General features: G+C 46.2%; 1 protein-coding gene across 5 annotated transcripts in view; it reads right to left on the minus strand.

Annotated features, from left to right (window-relative positions):
* astn1 (astrotactin 1) overlaps window positions 1-3,417 on the minus strand; it is a 216,182-nt gene extending 212,765 nt beyond the window's left edge. For 3 of the 5 annotated variants that reach the window (XM_086172003.1, XM_086172002.1, XM_086172001.1), the window contains exon 1: window positions 2,971-3,409. In XM_086172003.1, coding sequence (XP_086028129.1) covers window positions 2,971-3,295 — 325 coding nt within the window. In that variant the 5' untranslated portion in view covers window positions 3,296-3,409. Of the gene's footprint in view, window positions 1-2,970 lie in introns of all 5 variants that reach the window. The other 2 variants (XM_086172000.1, XM_086171999.1) reach the window with 1 other exon arrangement.
* Between the last annotated feature and the right edge of the window lie 14,132 nt (window positions 3,418-17,549).

The following is a 17,549-nucleotide window of genomic DNA, read 5'->3' on the forward strand; positions in this document are numbered from 1 at the left end:
AAGAGTTGACAGATGAAGGAAAGTAAAGAATCCCAACACAATTTTTTAACAAGTCTGTTTGTGTGTGCACGTCTCTCTGTCGGTGTGTGTGTGTGTGTGTCTTTCATTCTCTATATGTATTTATGTGTGTTCATGTCTTTCTGTGTGTGTATGTCTGGTGTGTGCCTCTTTCATTCTTTGTATGTGTGTGTGTGTGTGTGTGTGTGTGTGTGTGTGTGTGTGTGTGTGTGTGTGTGTGTGTGTGTATCTGGTTTGAGTTTGTCTGTAAGCACGTCTCATTCTGTCTGTGTGTGTGTGTGTGTGTGTGTGAGTCTCTCCCTTATTCTCTGTTTGTGTTTGTGTGTGTGTGTGTGTCTTTCTTTTTGTATGATGTGTATATATCTGGTGTGTGTCTGTGTGTGTGTGTGTGTGTGTGTGTGACCTTATCTAGTGTCCATTTATGTGTATGGGTCTCTCTCTGTATCTGTGTGTGTGTATGTGTATATTTTTCTTTCAGTGTGTGTGTGTGTGTGTGTGTGTGTGTGTGTGTGTGTGTGTGTGTGTGTGTGTGTGTTTAGGTTTCTCCTGCATCTAGAAGGTTCTGGTCCTTCCTGTCAGATCAGTGAGCCTGTAGGAGGTCCTGCCTGGAGGAGGATGAAGTTCCACACAGGACAAATCACACCTTCCATGGATCCTCAAACCAGGTTCTCCAGGTTCTCGAAACCTTCTCCAAGGACTGGAGGAGGTCAGGACAGAACCTCCCGAACCCAGAGGAGGTCCCACCATCTCAGTGCTTCACACCTGGATGGGTTCTCCTGTGTGTGTGTGTCTGTCTGTACTTGTGTATTTGTGTGTGTCATTTTCCTTGTTTTCTTGTGTGTGTGTGTCCATCTCTCTGTCTGTTTCCTTGTGTATCTGTGTCTCTTCGTGTGTGTGTGTGTGTGTGTGTGCTCCACTATGTATGCATGTGTGTGTGTGTTTGTTGCTCAAAGACATTAAAATGCCAATTTACATTTTGATTATCCCTTAAAATGTGGAAAATCAGAAAAATCAATTCACAGTAACGCACACACACATTTATTTGGACACAAAGTGTGTATCCTCACACACACACACACACACACACACACACACTGCAAATCCCGCGGTGTCAAATATTGATACTTGCACAGGTTTTGTTTGACAGTTTAAAAACAACAACAGACGAATTAAAGACCAATCAGACGCAGCAGCTGCTCTCACACACACACACACACACACACACACACACACACACACACACACACACACACACACACACACACACACACACACACACACACACACACACACACACACGGAGGACTTCTGGTTCATCATCTTGAACGTCTACACCCAGCGCCCCAGCAGTTAGCTCCTCCTCCCAGTGAGAAGCTCCCTGGTCTCCCTGGTCTCCATGTTCTCCCTGCGTGGGGTTCCTCAGGGTTCTCCAGGTTCCTCCAAACATGCAGGAGGTTCATGGAGACCCTGCGTTGTCCAGACGTGTGACTGAGCAAGTGAATGTTTGTACGTGTCAGCATGAGGGGCTGTGATTGGTCCAGGTGAAGAGGCCGCGCTGCGTTCAATGACCGTCCGTCATCACGGTTCTGCCTGATGGAACGTTCATCGATACACAACCCATAATCAATAAGGAATAAAAAATGTCTTCTGCATGTGACATCACCAATCGCAACCCTCGATAGTGACATCATCTCAGAAGGTCCACCTGAACTCCAACAGGTGTTTGACATCACCACACGCTGCAGATATGTTAGCCACCACACCAACATCAGGGTTCCACCCAAACACCAGGGCATATGGGTTCCACCACAACACCATGGTTCCACCTCAACCCGAGGGTTCCACTCCAGGTCCACAGGTCCCCAAGGCTTCAACCACAGCTCCATGGTTCCACCACAACCCCAGGTTTCCACCCCAGATCTGCCAGGGTTCCACCTCTACCCCTGGTTTCCATCAAAACCCCAGGGTTCCTGGGTTCCAGCCCAGGTCCAGAAGTCCTCCAGGGTTCCACCTCAACCCCTGGTTTCCATCAAAACCCCAGGGTTCCTGGGTTCCAGCCCAGGTCTAGAGGTCCCCCAGGCTTCCACCACAGCTCCAAGGTTCTACCTCAGCCCCAGGGTTCCTGGGTTCCACCTAAGCCCCAGGGTTCCACCACAACACCATGGTTCCACCTCAACCCCAAGGTTTCACCCCAGGTCCAGAGGTTGGCCAGGGTTCCACCTCAACCCCTGGTCTCCATCAAAACCCCAGGGTTCCACCACAGCTCCACAGTTCCACCTCAGCTCCATGGTTCCACCACAACCCAAGGTTTCCGCCCCAGATCTGCCAGGGTTCTACCCCTGGTTTCCATCAAAACCCGAGGGGTTCCACCTCAACCCCAGGGTTCCTGGGTTCCAGCCCAGGTCCAGAGGTCCCCCAGGGTTCCACTGAGGTCCAGCAGAAGATCGCCAACAAGCATGTCGCTCCGTTACCGTCACCAGGGGAACCGCGTTCAGGCTCCTCCACCGCGGTAGGAAAGTTCAGCACCACGGACAGAGACCGGAGCGACCCCGCCCCCTCCAGCAGGGACACACCGCACCGGCCCGCAACCGGGAGACTCCCGGTGGACCGGCACATCACCGGAAGTAGAGGGGGAACACACCGGAAGAGGGGGCACACACCGGAAGTGAGGGGGGGGGCACACACCGGAAGAGGGGGCACACAAGAAATAAAGATGGGGATGATGTTAAAACACACACACACACACACACACACACACACACACACACACACACACACACAGAAGGGTCTGCTAGCGAAGGTGTGTGTGTTGAAGAGCGAGGGGCGGGGGAGGGGAGATGCTAGCCGTAAACAAACTCACGCCGTTAGCATCGTATGCTAATCGGCCGCGGAGCACCGGAAGCGTCGAGAACAGCCCATAATAACCCCTTCCCCGCGGGGACGCGCACTCACCGAGCACGAAGAAGGGCAGCTCGGTGTTCTCCAGGTCGTCCACCACCACCACGTCCCCGGGGAAGTCGTTCCGGACGGAGAAGAGCAGCTTCGGCTCGGAGGCGGACGGGCTATGCATGATGCTCAGGTCGTTCTCCCGGAGGAACGGAAGCGCCGACACGGTTACGCTCTTCGTCTTACACTCGGCGTCCTGGCCCGGGTCGTCGTCGGCGGGCCCGGGGACGCCGCCACCGCCGGCCGCCGCGGCTCCGGCCGCCACCGCCGCCGTCGTCGAGGCAACCGCCGCGACCAGGAGGGCCCAGCTCGGCCCCGGGAGGAGCGCCATGGATGGGGGAAGAAGAAGGAGAAGATGACGGAGGAGGAGGAGGAGGAGGAGGTCCGCCGGTGGGTTCTGCGCGCGCCCTCCCTTCGGTATGTCCGCCCGCGCGCCCGCGCAGCTGTCGTTGATTGGCCGCAGCTGTGCGCGCAGCTGGCTCTGATTGGGCGCCGCGGCGCATGCGTGGTGATGTCCCCAAAGCTACCGATATGCTAGCCGTTTGTAGTAGAATTTTTTTTTTCCCCCCTTTCTTTTTAATTTTATTTATCTATCTGTTTATTTAATTATTTTCTTTTACTTTCTTTTTTATCTAGCATTAAACATTTCTCACAAACCGTTAACACTGTTAACTTCTGATTACATGCAGAACGAATTTGTACATATGTATATTTGTTTGTACTATTTATGTTCAATAAAAATAAAAATATTAGGAATTGTAACGATATCCAAAAATGAGATGTGTTGGGTATTATTTGCTAGCTGGCAGATGACACAAGTTTATTTTTGAAAAATGAACATCAAGTTACAATAAGCATTGAAAATTGAAAATAAAAATCTCCAAGGCTTCAGGATTATCATTAAAGAAATGTGAACTTTTTGCGCTTCATGAAATCTGCAATGTTCCTATCAAATCAGAAATAAAATACTTATATTTTCCTTTCTAAGGACCAAAAGTTAAATCAATCCAAGACATAGATTCTAAACTCAATAAAAGTAAAGCTAAATTGAATATATGGCTCCAAAGAGATTTGTCAATAATGGGATGTTTATCCAGATGTATATACCCAAATTAATGCTATATCAAATCAACTCATTAGATCTATTAACCAAATAAATTTTTATTTTTTCTGGAGGAACAGACCACATTATCTAAAAAAAAAATCACATATGGTGAAAGAAACAAGTGAAGGAGGGCTGGAAGTGATAGATTTGGACTTTCTCAGTGGGACATTGAAGGTGAACTGCTTGAAATCCTGGATCAAACATCATCATTCTTTCTTGTATTGTATCCCTAACTACTTATTCAACAAAGTCTTCTGCTTATCTCTTACTTTGATATCAACAAAATTCTTGTCAAATTATCAGAGTTCCATTATTATATTACTGGAAAATGATATGTGTACACAATTTCTCACCACACTGTGCAATAATATGGAATAATAGATATGTACTGCATCGCAATAAATCTGTATTTCACAAGGAATGGTTTGAGAAAGGAATATGGTCAATAATTGATAATGGCAGTCTTTTAGATTATGAACAATTCTGCACCAAACCCACCTTTAACCCTCCCATATTAGAGTTCATGAAGTTACGTAACGCACTGCCTCCATCTCAGGGTCTCCATCTCTGGTCCAAAACCAGTCAGGAGGTTCGCGGATGATTGACAGCTGACCGATCCAGGTTAAACCCCGCCTCCCATCCCAACGACAACTATGATTGGCTGAGGCCCCCTCAGGGAACAGTGTATGTATGTGTGTGTGTGTGTGTGTGTGTGTTCTTCTGCGCTGGCATCCATCCATCCATCCATCCATCCATCCCAGGTCCATCAAGTCCAGATATCTTTATCAACTTTTTATCATCTGAATTAATTTAATATCATTTATTTATTATGATTATTAAAATGTATATTTGTTGATTTTTTTTAATGTATTATTTCTAGTTTTATTCTATTCATATTATATTTAATTATAGATTATCTTAGATTGTAAAGATTATTATTGTACTTATATAATATATGTGTGTATGTATAGATTTTTTATATATACAATATTATATATATATAAAGTTAAAAATGTTTATAAAGTTATTTCTATTTACATTTGTTTTTATGTGTAGATCCAATCAACTTATTTCATCTTTATTTAATCGGTATAAATCAATTTTTTAATTTATTCAACTGATGAGTATAATTTGTTGTTGCTACAAATTCTAATAACATAAACATATCATATAAAATAATTATTATCATAAATAATTATTGATGAATTAAAAATAAATAATAATGAATTAATTGTATTTATCCATTCGACAGCTGCTGTTTTTTGTTTTCACATTTTAAATTTTTTTCCAAACCTCGGTCTCCACGGCGACCGTATCCGCCTCCTCCCGACACCAACGGCGACAGGACGGCTGAGCTGCTCCCCGGCTGGTAACCATGGCAACGCCCGTTCAATCACCCGCCGCGGAGCCACACCTTCGATTTGAAATAGAAATATGGAGAGGAGTTCATGAACATCAAGTATCTTCTGACGGAGGAGGTCGAGTGTGAACCTCCCTGGACCTTGAAGAGCAGGCAGGAGGAACATCTAGACAGGTTCTGTAGACATGGTTCAGACCAACGGAGAGACTGGAGGAAAGTGTTGATGGAAGAGGAGGGAAGGTGGGCTGGTTTGGAGAGCCTGAGGAGAAGATGGGAGGCAGAAATGAAGAGGGGAAGGTTCCTCTGTGGGAGGGAGGAGGATGGAGTCCATCAGGAGAACAACTGCCAGATGTTCTGGAGGGAAAGTCCCATGAGGATGCTTTGGACAGGGGAGGATCTGGTGGAAGGACAAGGTGGTTGGAGGAGGACCAGAGGAGGTCCAGAGGAGGACCAGTAGAGGACCAGTAGAGGACCAGAGGAGGTCCAGAGGAGGACCAGTAGAGGACCAGTGGAGGACCAGAGGAGGTCCAGAGGAGGACCAGTAGAGGACCAGTAGAGGACCAGAGGAGGTCCAGAGGAGGACCAGTAGAGGACCAGTGGAGGACCAGAGGAGGTCCAGAGGAGGACCAGTAGAGGACCAGTAGAGGACCAGAGGAGGTCCAGAGGAGGACCAGTGGAGGACCAGTGGAGGACCAGAGGAGGTCCAGAGGAGGACCAGTAGAGGACCAGTAGAGGACCAGAGAAGGTCCAAAGGAGGACCAGAGAAGGTCCAAAGGACGACCAGAGGAGGACCAGAGGAGGACCAGAGGAGGTCCAGAGGAGGACCAGAGGAGGACCAGAGGAGGTTCAGAGAGGAGCTTATGGATGGAGGGGGAAGACAGGAGATTAGTTAGAGGCAGGTGATTGGATGATTGTTAATTGGAGGTATTTGATTGACTGTGGGTTGGATTGAGGCAGGTGATTGGCTGATGGTTAATTCAAGGCAGGTGACGGACTTTGGGTTGGCTGGAGGCATGTGATTGGCTGATGGTCAATTCATGGCAGATGATTGGCTGATGCTTATTTGGAGGCAGATGATTGGCTGGTGGTTCATTGAAGGCAGGTGATTGGCTGATGACTAATTCGTGGCTGATGATTGGCAGATGGTTAATTAGAGGCAGGTAATTGGCTGATGGTCAATTCATGGCTGATGATTGGCTGATGGTTAATTGAAGGCCGATGATTGGCTGATGGTTAATTAGAAACAGGTGATTGGCTGAAGGTTAATCTGAGGCAGGTGATGGACTTTGGGTTGGATGGAGGCAGGTGATTGGCTGATGGTCAATTCATGGCAGATGATTGGCTGATGGTTAATTACAGTCAGGAGATTGGCTGTGTGCTAGACGGAGGCAGCTGATTGGCTGATGGTTGGATGGAGGCAGATGATATTCCTGCACTGAGATCCCTGCCCATCTGAAAGAACAACGTGTGTGTGTGTGTGTGTGTGTGTGTGTGTGTGTGTGTGTGTGTGTGTCACCGCTGTCCATCCATTTAATATTTAAGCAGCTCCTCGTCCTCCTGCTCGCCGCCGCCCCTTCTCCCCCCTGACCTCATTAGGAAGTGTCCCCAAAACAGGGAAGGATGGAGGAGGAGGTGGAGTTGGTGGAGTAGGTCGAGGAGAAGGAGGAGGAGGAGGAGGTGTGAGGAGTTTGGAGGAGCGTGGAGGAGCGTATGGACGCCGGACGCCCGGCAATTAAATATTGAGGCGCTAACGGCGATGGGAAGGGGAGTGGGTGACTCTCCTATATCCATTATTGATGGGGGAATTTGAAAAACAGTCCAAATAAATGTAGAAATACATTTTCAATCAAGACAAAATCCTTTTAAAATGCACAAAAAAGAATACTTTGAAAATCAATTCAATAGGTACTTAAAATCAATATGACATGAATTTAAAATCAAATTAATAGGCATTTAAAATCAATATGACATGAATTTAAAATCAAATTAATAGGCATTTAAAATCATTGGTATGTGCATTTAAAATTGAATTAACAGGCCTTTAAAATCAAAACAAAATGCATTTAAAATCAATTTAATCAGCATATAATAACAATAGAGAATAATAATTTCTACTTTGTTAATCCCTCATGGAAAATTCCTTCTCTGCAATGAATTCATCGTCTATAATATAATATAATATAATATAATATAAGCATATGTTGGGCATATAACAGACATTTAAAATCAATTTAATGTGCATTTTAAATAAATAAACGCATGAATGAAAATGAATTCATTAGGCCTCTAAATGCAATATAATATGCATCTAAAGTCAATTTAATACCAATAAAATGTATTTAATAGGCACTTAAAATGAATTTAATATGCATTTAAAATAAATATAATTTGCATTTTAAATATGTTTAGAACAAAGATACCATTTTTATAGGTTTGAAACTATAAAATATATTAGATATTAAAAAAATAGATCAAGCTCGTTCATAAATATAAATATATATATATGTGTGTGTGTGTGTGTGTGTGTGTGTGCTATATATATATGTATGGAAAATGCATGAAAGCACCTGGCTGCTCATCCTTCATCCAGAATAATTCTTTTTTTCCATCGTTTGAATATATTTTTTTTCCAAGCTGATAAAAAACAAGACAGCGCCGGGATCCCAGATTACGTGGAATTCTGGTTTATGATTAAAGAAAGGGGGGGGGGCTCAGAGAGCATGTGTGTGTGTGTGTGTGCATGCTGGGAGATAAAGGTGTGTGTGTGTGTGTGTGTGTGTGTGGAGCAGATGTGAGCCTGGCGGTGGAAGTGATTGCCGGCGAGAACCAGAGATGGAATCCGATGGATTCACACGCCCCGGTTCTGGGGCCAGAATGGAGGAGATGGAGGAGGAGGTGGAGGTGGTGGAGGAGGTCCCATGAAGAGAAAGATCTCAACGTTTCATCTCCAGGCTGCTCCTGCTGTCAGAAAGCAGAGAGGCTTTGGCTTCGTTGCTCTGCGAGGGCCTGGATGGATTCATCTCCTACATCTTTATCTCCACACCCATCCATAGAAGACACATCTGCAGCTCCAGATGGCTGGTGTTCTTCTCAGCCAATGCTAAAGGACAGTGAGGTGCGCTGAGGTCATCAGTCAGATTTTTCAGAGCTTATTCACCGTTTTATGGGCAGCTGTGTGTTGTTTGAAATATCATACAAGAAACTGTAGCATAGCATGCAAAAAAAAAAAAGTGATTATCTCGTACGTTTACTTATAAATGAAGTCCATGCGCTGCTCCTTCTGAAGCATCCATAACTTGCTTGTGGAGGTCTTCCTTCTCTTTCTTCACTTTTAAAAGTCTCTCAATGGAAATCACCGCCGGTGAAGACGGTCGTCCTCGATCCTGTTCCTGTTCGGGGACAAAAAGTTGAGAAGCTGCCCAGGAGATTTACATTCATCCCTCAGCGGTTGTGAGCTATACAGGCAGAAAATAGCCTGAATTGCTAACTGTTTACTGTAGCATGCTAATGCTAATTCTGTTATTCTGTAGCCGAGTAGTAAGAAGGATCCCTGGGATCAGCGGCGCCCCCTAACATGAGGCACCGTCACTGCCTGCCTCACCTCATGTCTCTTCACACTCGTTTTATGATGACGAGAAACACGTTACAGTTGTTGACGAAAAACTTTCGACACATCAGCTAAATAATGGAAATTTAGTTCATATGTTACAAGTGTTTTTTTAATAGTGACATCCAGAGGGACAGCGATACGGTCGCAGTGCATAGCATGCTAGCACAGTTAGCAGAATCATTGCGCAATCCATAATGGGCTCAGCTGGTTGCCGTGTCAACGCACGTCTCTTCTTCATATTTGAACAGTAAATCTAATTTTTTTTTTTAGCGATTTAAAAAAAAAAAAAAAAAAAAAAAACTAAAAATGGCAAAGCTACGTAGAAAATAACTTTATAGTAGAAATCACTGAATAAATATAACCATTTAATTTATTTTTTCATTTTGCATTTTCCCCTGCCTCTTCTGACTGCTGGGGCTCTTTTTTTTTTATTTATTTTTTTTATTTCATTTCATATATATAGATTTGTACTTTTATTTACTTATTATATATTTTATTTTTAATCATCACCTCAGTTACCCTGGAGACAGAGAACAAACCCATTGAGAAATCTAGAAAAAAAACAATTTGAAAATGTAAAAATAAATGAATAGATAAAACTGAAACCCCCACAACATTTTCTGATAATACATGAAAAATAATCGTAATCGATTTTTAACGGAAAACAAAATTAAATTAAAAATAAATGATAATGTGGGGGGGGGGTTCTCTTCATGTTCTCCAGTTTCTCCAGGTTCTTCCTGGAAGTCTCCAGAAGGTCTGCAGGTGTGAAAGTGTGCACGTGTCAGTATCCAGCCCTGTGATTGGTCCAGGCTGAACCTAACGACAGCTGGGATAGGCTCCGCCCCCTCATGACCCTGAGTGCACTTTCAAAAGGCTGAAGACTCCAAGAGCAGCGCTGGATCTTCACCTTTCCAAGTCCGATCAGGACTTTCCGGATCTTTCCAGGCAATCCCGGGTCTATCCAGGATTTTCCATAGCGTTCAAGGGCTTTCCAGGGCTTTCCAGGCCGTTAGCGAAGCTCCCTGATTAGCCGCTGGTCAGCAGATCCTTCAAAATGAGGTCTGGTAAAGAGTCTCTGCAGACGGGCCGCCTGCTTTCTGCTGCCGTCGGCCGTTTTTTTTCCTTCTCCAAGTGTGTGTGTGTGTGTGTGTGTGTGTGTGTGTGTGTGTGTGTGTGTCAGCGAGTGAGTTTAGAGAGGGGGATCTGGATCTTATAAATAAGAGAAAAAAGAAAGCGAGCAGTCTCAGGGTTAAAAGAGGGGAGGAATGATTTACCGCTGCTCCTCCACGTGCGCTGAAAACAAAAGAGGCAGCTTAAATTTCGGCCATGTTTGTAGTCCTGACAGGATTATTAATGCACACGCCCGCGGAGTGTATCTGTGTTTTTTTTACTCTTTAACCCACACACACACACACACACACACACACACTTTTATCACCGCTAGCGCTAATTCATTTTATTTTATTTTTACTCCACTTCCTGCTGCGAAGCTCCCAGCAGGAAACCGATTTGATTTGATTTCATCGAAGAAAATAAAAAAGGCGTAAACGCAAAACATGGGTTCAAAGGCTGTGAATAATATGCTTTATTTTATTATTATTATATATTTAAAAAAAAAACTGGAATAAATGGAAGTCTTGAATGTGTGTTTTTTTTTTTTAATATTTTTTTTTTTTTTTAATTTAATGGAATCCTCCTTTGCCACACAAAGGGATATAATTTAACTTCATTTAATTTTGAATGTGTTTATAGCTTCTCGCAGAACCTGGTCCTCCTCACAGACGACCTTCCTTCCTGTCCGAGGAGAACCCGACATTGGCGGAGGAGAACTCCCGATCTCCTCCGGACCTCACCTATCGATCGGACGCATCGACGGGCAGAGAAACTAATCACTTTAATTAAATCCGGGCTTCGGGGGGGCCGGGACTCATCCGAGGGTTGCGATTGGCTCTGACCCGGTGGAGAACCAGAGGAACGGGACGTGGAGAACCCAGGAGAACATGGAGGGAACCCAAGAAGCAGAACCTGGAGAACCCGTGGAGATACGAGTCTTCTGTTGAGGAACGAAGACTGAAGTTCTAGTTTCTGCTCCAGAAGGTGGACTTTAATCCATTTGGTCTCCGTCCCTGAAACAATTCATCATAACTCGCAGAGCGGCCTGCTAGCCCGGGGCTAATTAGCGTGTAGCATCATAGACGGGCTCGTCCCGCGGCGCCGGGATTTACAAACAGGCGCTAATTGGATAAACCGGCCACACATGGCTACTTCCTCCTGGCGGCTAAGCTAAGCCTCCGCTGTCGCCGCTAATGGCCGCCGCGAAGCGCGTTCCGCCATAAATTGGGCCGCGAGGGATCCGGAACCGCTGAGAAAAAAAATGGCCGCACGCTCAGTCGTCCCCCCCCCCCCCGAGTGTTTACAGGCTAAGCCGCAGGATTGTGCTAGCGGTTAGCGCTGCACGGATCAATACGCAGGTTCCGCTGATTGAGGGTTCCGCTGTAAATAATTAGCTTCCCGCCCTGAGCTGAATCCACGCGGCGAGCTCTCCGGAGTGATCCATTAGCGCCCGGGGTTAGCGTAGCATTCATTAGCTAAACGGATGGTTGCTTCTGCTAGCCCTCCTGAGGAGCTCGAAAAATCATACGGGTTTTAGACTGGAATTCCATTTTGCGTCATGACACAATGGAGTGTGTGTGTGTGTGTGTGTGTGTGTGTGTGTGTGTGTGTGTGTGTGTGTGTCTGCACATGCATGTGTTTGTGTGTGCACATGCGTGTCAGCCAAGCACCGCATCTGCCCTCTTAGCCCATTCATGCCGTTAGCCTAGTCATGCCGTTAGCCTAACACTGCATCTGCCCTCTTAGCAAAATCATGCCGTAAACCTAGCTCGACATTTCCCTCTTAGCCTAATCATGCCGTTAGCTTAGTCCTACCATTAGCCTAGCACTGCATCTGCCCTATTAGCCTAATCATGGTGTTAGCTTAGTCATGCCGTTAGCCTAGAACTTCATCTACCCTCTTCCTCTAATCATGCCGTTGGCCGAGTCATGCCGTTAGCCTAGCACTGCATCTGCCCTCTTAGCCGAATCATGCCGTTAGCCTAATCATGCCATTAGCCTAGCACTGCATCTGCCCTCTTAGCCTAACCTTCGTCTTGTGTCACGGTCGCCACTGACCTGTTTTGCAAAACAAAGACAGGAGCAGGGCTAATCGTGCCGTTAGCCTAATCATACTGTTAGCCTAGCACTGCATCTGCCCTCTGAGCCTAATCATACCGTTAGCGTAGCACTACATTGGTGTGGCTAAATAGAACTGCTAATTCTAAAAGCAGGTCTTCTGGGTTTGTTGTGGTAGCAACAACCTGGAGATCACCTGGAGGTTCTCTTCACGTTATCTCCAACACACACACACACACACACACACACACACACACACACACACACACACACACACACACACACACACGCCTTCTTCCCTTTTAGTCTCTTAATCTCTTAATTCATTCACCCACTCGTTTCTTGTTTTCCAAATCCACTCGGACCAGGACTCGGGGCAAATATCTGCCCCCCCTCCACCCGTTGCCCCCCCGGCCACCATCGCCGTGGCAACACACACACACACACACACACCCGCCTCAATGTCACGGCGGCTCGGCAAAGACAATTAAGGTGTATAAATATGTAAATATGGTCACGGCGGCGAGGGGGGGGGGGGTGACATTTCCTGCCCTCGTTGGTCCAAATCCCTGAGACGCCTCCGAATTAGAAACATTAATGACGACCAATCACACACAGATGGTGGAGCTCTGGAGGGGGCGCACACACACACACACACACACACATGTGTGAGCAGACACACACACATGTGAACAGGGAAAGTGCCATGCAAAGCACACCTAGCCAGATGCCGCGGTGACGGCGGCCCGAGGGGGCGGCCGTGGTCCTGACCAGAAGGTCAGGTCTTGGCAGGCTTCCGTGTGTGTGTGTGTGTGTGTGTGTGTGTGGAGGTTATTGTTTGGTGTCTCAGGTAATGCGTCCGGCGGGACCCGGCGGCAGATGTCGGCCATTCGTCTTCCCCCCCCAGCATCTCCTCACCCGTGGAGAGCGGAGATGTTTTTTGGCTGGTTTCCTCCAGTAATTAGTCCGGCCCGGGGAGATGTTTCTCCTGGACGGGAAGCAACTTCTCCTCTCCTTCGTCCTCCCTCTTCTCCGGGGGGTGAAACTGTCCGTCACCTTGGAGACGTGAGGGAACATCTGGGGCTTCCACTGGTGAGAAGCTCTTCTTCTTCTTCTCCATCTGGAAACTTCTCAGGAGCTTTATGGATCTCCAGGTTGGAAATGTTCTCTCCAGGAGGTCTACCTACCTCCACCGAGCTTCGTTGGGAGATCCATGTCGCGGAGTAGCGACCAGGGAGAAACCCAGCGTTGGGTAAGGTGGTCTTCTTCCTCGGTGTGGTCCTCCTTCTCCACCTCCTCATCATCTGCAAGAGTCACTTGAGAACATCCTGGTCTGGTGGGACCTGAAGATGGCTTCCGGAAGGGGCTCAATGGGCGCCATCTGCTGGACCTCCTCAGAGGTTCTCACCATCGGAGCGAGATGTTCTCCAGGGTTCTCATGGACGTCAGGAGGACCTCACATGGTCGGGTCTCCTGGGATCCTCCCAAGAACATCCAGGAGGACGAGGAGGAGCATCAACGCTGGAGGTTCCTCAGCGAGTCCGGGAGAAAACCTCCCAGCCGGCGGCCATCTTCCTCGACCAGATAAGCAGGTATAACAGGAAAAAAAATAGCAAAATATACATATATATTTATATAAAAGTCATATAAATAAAATAAAATTCTTAATAATACACACACACACTCACGCCGGCGGAGAGTTATCTGAAGTGTGTGTGTCGGGAAGAAAAAAAATGGCCAAACAGTTTTTAATTGGCGCCTCGGTCCGTAGCGTCCCCGCAGGATTAGCGGCGTCCGAGATTCGCGGCGGCTATTAAAGGGGGCTGCAAATCAAATTAGCCAAAAAAGTCGTCACCTGAAACCCGACACACACACACACACACACACACACACACACACTGACACACACACCGATGAGAGACTCGCTGTTTTGGCATCTAAATCCCCTTCAATGAGCGGCGGCGGCCCCTTGGATGGCCTCCGCCTCGGGGCTTACGCCGCCTGATGGATTAGCGGCGAGCGTGTCCGGAGCCGGGTGGGGGGGTGGAGGGGGCGGAGTCGGCGTGCGGGACGCCGTCTGCGGACGCCATCTTGATAGCTGGATTTCTGCCGCCGTCTCAAGGGAAAAGGTGGCATCACCTCGTGTGTGAGCTTGTTAGCGTCGGCAACGCGGAGCTGCTACGTTGTTCTTGTTACCACGGCAACCAAAGTCAGCGTTATATCGTTCGAGCGAAATTGAGCGGCGCTCGAAATGTCAAATAACGTGTCGGCGACCTCTCGGACCCGGGGGACGGGGGGGTCAAAGGTCAACGAGTCAACACGCTAGTTTGCGAAAATTAGAAAATGACACATCGGCGGCGACCCAGGGGACTACTTTCTCTTGACAGCTAACAGCGCTAAAGAGAGGCGCCGTCTCTCTGGGCCAGTTAGCTTAGCATCATGAATGGAAGTCAATGTGATCATTAGCTTACCCAGGAAAATTAGTTGTTTTTTTTGGAGTAGCTTTTAGCATCACAGGAAGGATCCAGTAATACCAGTGAGCGTCTTCACAGTTAGCCTAGCACGGTGTATGGAAGTCAATGTGATTGTTAGCATCAGGCATTTTAGCAGAATTAGCGCAGCACAATGAATGGAAATTGTAAATTTGTTATCTTTGCAGCTGTTAGCATCACGGGAGGACTGCTGTGTTTTCATAAGGAGGCGAACATCTCTGAGGATTTAGCTTAGCACAATGAATGGCAGTTAATGTTAATCATTAGCCTACTATTGAAAAATAGATCTTTTAGAATCACAGGAAGAATGCAATGTTCTCACGAGGAGAAAGTCATCTCCGTGGCGTTAGCTTAGCACAGTGAATGGTAGTAAATGGAATCCTTAGCTTACCATGGATATTTTTTCTCTTTTTAGTAGATTTTAGCATCGCAGGAAGTCCGCTTTCATTCCATGAGGAGGCTGGAGTTAGCTCAGCACAATGAATGGTCGTCAATAGTATCATTACCCTAGCCTTGAAAACATTTTTTTTTTTTTTTTGTCGCCTTTAGCATCTTGGAAAGAAATCCCTTTGGTTATCTAACTTTCACAAGAAAGCGGACGTCTCCACAGAGCTAGCGTAGCGCAGAGAATGCTGTTGTATTCTGGATATCAAATGTCTGGAAATAAAACAGGAGACACTCGTTCTTTCTCATCTCGTCTTTATTCTCCTTTTAATTATTTTGGCAGCTCTTCTTCTGGACGGGATTCAGCTTCTCCGGCTGGAACCTTTTCAAATCCGCGGTTTGTTCCCGCCCGCTCGAGTTGTCAACACTTGTGACGGAGCGAAGGTCGGAGTAATTAAACAGCGAGATGGTTAACGGCGTCGGGTGGGGGGGGCTAAGCTCCGCCTCCTGCTTTTTAAGAGGCCACCGAAGTCATGTTCCGCAAAACGAAACCGGGAACGTTCTTTGAACGTTATTTTAACCGTGATAGCGTTGACGCTAATTAACCGACGCTAGTGTAATCGCTAGTTGGTTGTTTTAAACAAAAGGACATGGAACAAGGGTGCAAGGAGTCGGGACCATGGCTATAACCATGGTAACAGCGAGCAGGCCCCATCTGCTTCAAGGTACAGGAGAGAGCATTAACGCTAGCCGAAGATAGCTTCACGTTCTACATTCCAATTGTTAGCAAAAGCTAGTTTCACGTCCTGCATCTCAGTAATGTTAGCTAAAGCAAGCTGCCTTTTCTGGATTGATCGTGTTCGCCAAAGCTTGCTTCATGTGCTAAATATCAATTGCGTTAGCCAAAGCAAGCTTCATGTCTTACATTCCAATCATGTCAGCTAAAGCTTGCTTCATGTGCTAAAAGCTGGCAAAAGCTTGTTTCACGTTCTACGTGTTATGTCACGTTATGTTTGCCAAAGCTAGCTTAATGTTCTGCATTCTCATTATGCTAGCCAAAGCTTGCTTCATGTTCAAAATTCCAATCATGTTGCCAAAACTAGCTTAACGTTCTTCATTCCAATCATATTTGCCCAAGCTAGCTTCAGGTTTCACATTATAGATTCCCATCACATTAGCACAAGCTAGCTTTAAGCTAACATTGATCATGTTAGCCAATAGTTAGTTTCTTACTTTATATTCCAATCGTGCTAGCCAAAGCTAGTTTCATGTTTTACATTCCAATCATGTTAGCCAAAGCTAGCTTGATGTTCTACATTCCCATTATGCTTGCCAAAGCTAGCTTCTTGTGTTACATTCCGATCATGTAAACCAAAGCAACTTTTATACTCCAAATATTGTTCCTTTTTTGCCAAAGCTAGTTTCACATTAAAGATTCCCATCACATTAGCTCAAGTTAGCTTCAAGCTAACATTGCTCATGTTAGCCAATAGTTATTTTCTTACTTCATATTCCAATCATGATCATGTTAGCCAAAGCTAGTTTCATGTTTTGCATTCCAATCATGTTAGCCAAAGCTAGCCTCTTGTGTTACATCCCAATCATGTTAGCTAAAAGCCACATTGGTATTCTAAACACCGCTCTTTTTTTACCAAATCTCGTTCCATATCATAGATTCCCATCACATTAGCTCAAGTTAGCTTCAAGCTAACATTGCTCATGTTAGCCAATAGTTATTTTCTTACTTTATATTCCAATCATGATCATGTTAGCCAAAGCTAGTTTCATGTTTTGCATTCCAATCATGTTAGCAAAAGCTAGCCTCTTGTGTTACATCCCAATCATGTTAGCTAAAAGCCACATTGGTATTCTAAACGCCGCTCCTTTTTTACCAAAGCTCCTTCCACATCATAGGATTCCCATCACATTAGCTCAAGTTAGCTTCAAGCTAACATTGATCATGTTAGCCAATAGTTATTTTCTTACTTTAAATTCCAATCATGATCATGTTAGCCAAAGCTAGTTTAATGTCTTGCATTCCAATCATGTTAGCAAAAGCTAGCCTCTTGTGTTACATCCCAATCATGTTAGCTAAAAGCCACGTTGGTATTCTAAACGCCGCTCCTTTTTTACCAAAGCTCGTTCCACATCATAGATTCCCATCATGTTAGCGCAAGCTAGCTTCATGTGAGCCAAAGCTGGAATCATTGCTATGGATGAACCCATGGTGAATGGAAGGATGGAAGGATAAACAAATGGACGAACGGATGAGGAGGTCAGAGGAAGTGGAGGCCGGAGCTCCTCAGGTATCTCCTCGATGAAGACGAGCAGCCGGACATCTGATCCGGTACGAAGCCGCGCCCTCCGGTAACCCCATCCACATCGATCCGCCGGCCATTAGCCGCCGATTCCAGTGGCCCGGCGCCAACGGGCCTCCGGATCGCCGCTTTATTCAAAAGG

This window comes from Fistularia commersonii, chromosome 25 (assembly GCF_037954325.1).
Source record: "Fistularia commersonii isolate RoL2024-O1a breed Wild chromosome 25, RoL_Fcom_v1.0, whole genome shotgun sequence".
NCBI lineage: Eukaryota > Metazoa > Chordata > Actinopteri > Syngnathiformes > Fistulariidae > Fistularia > Fistularia commersonii.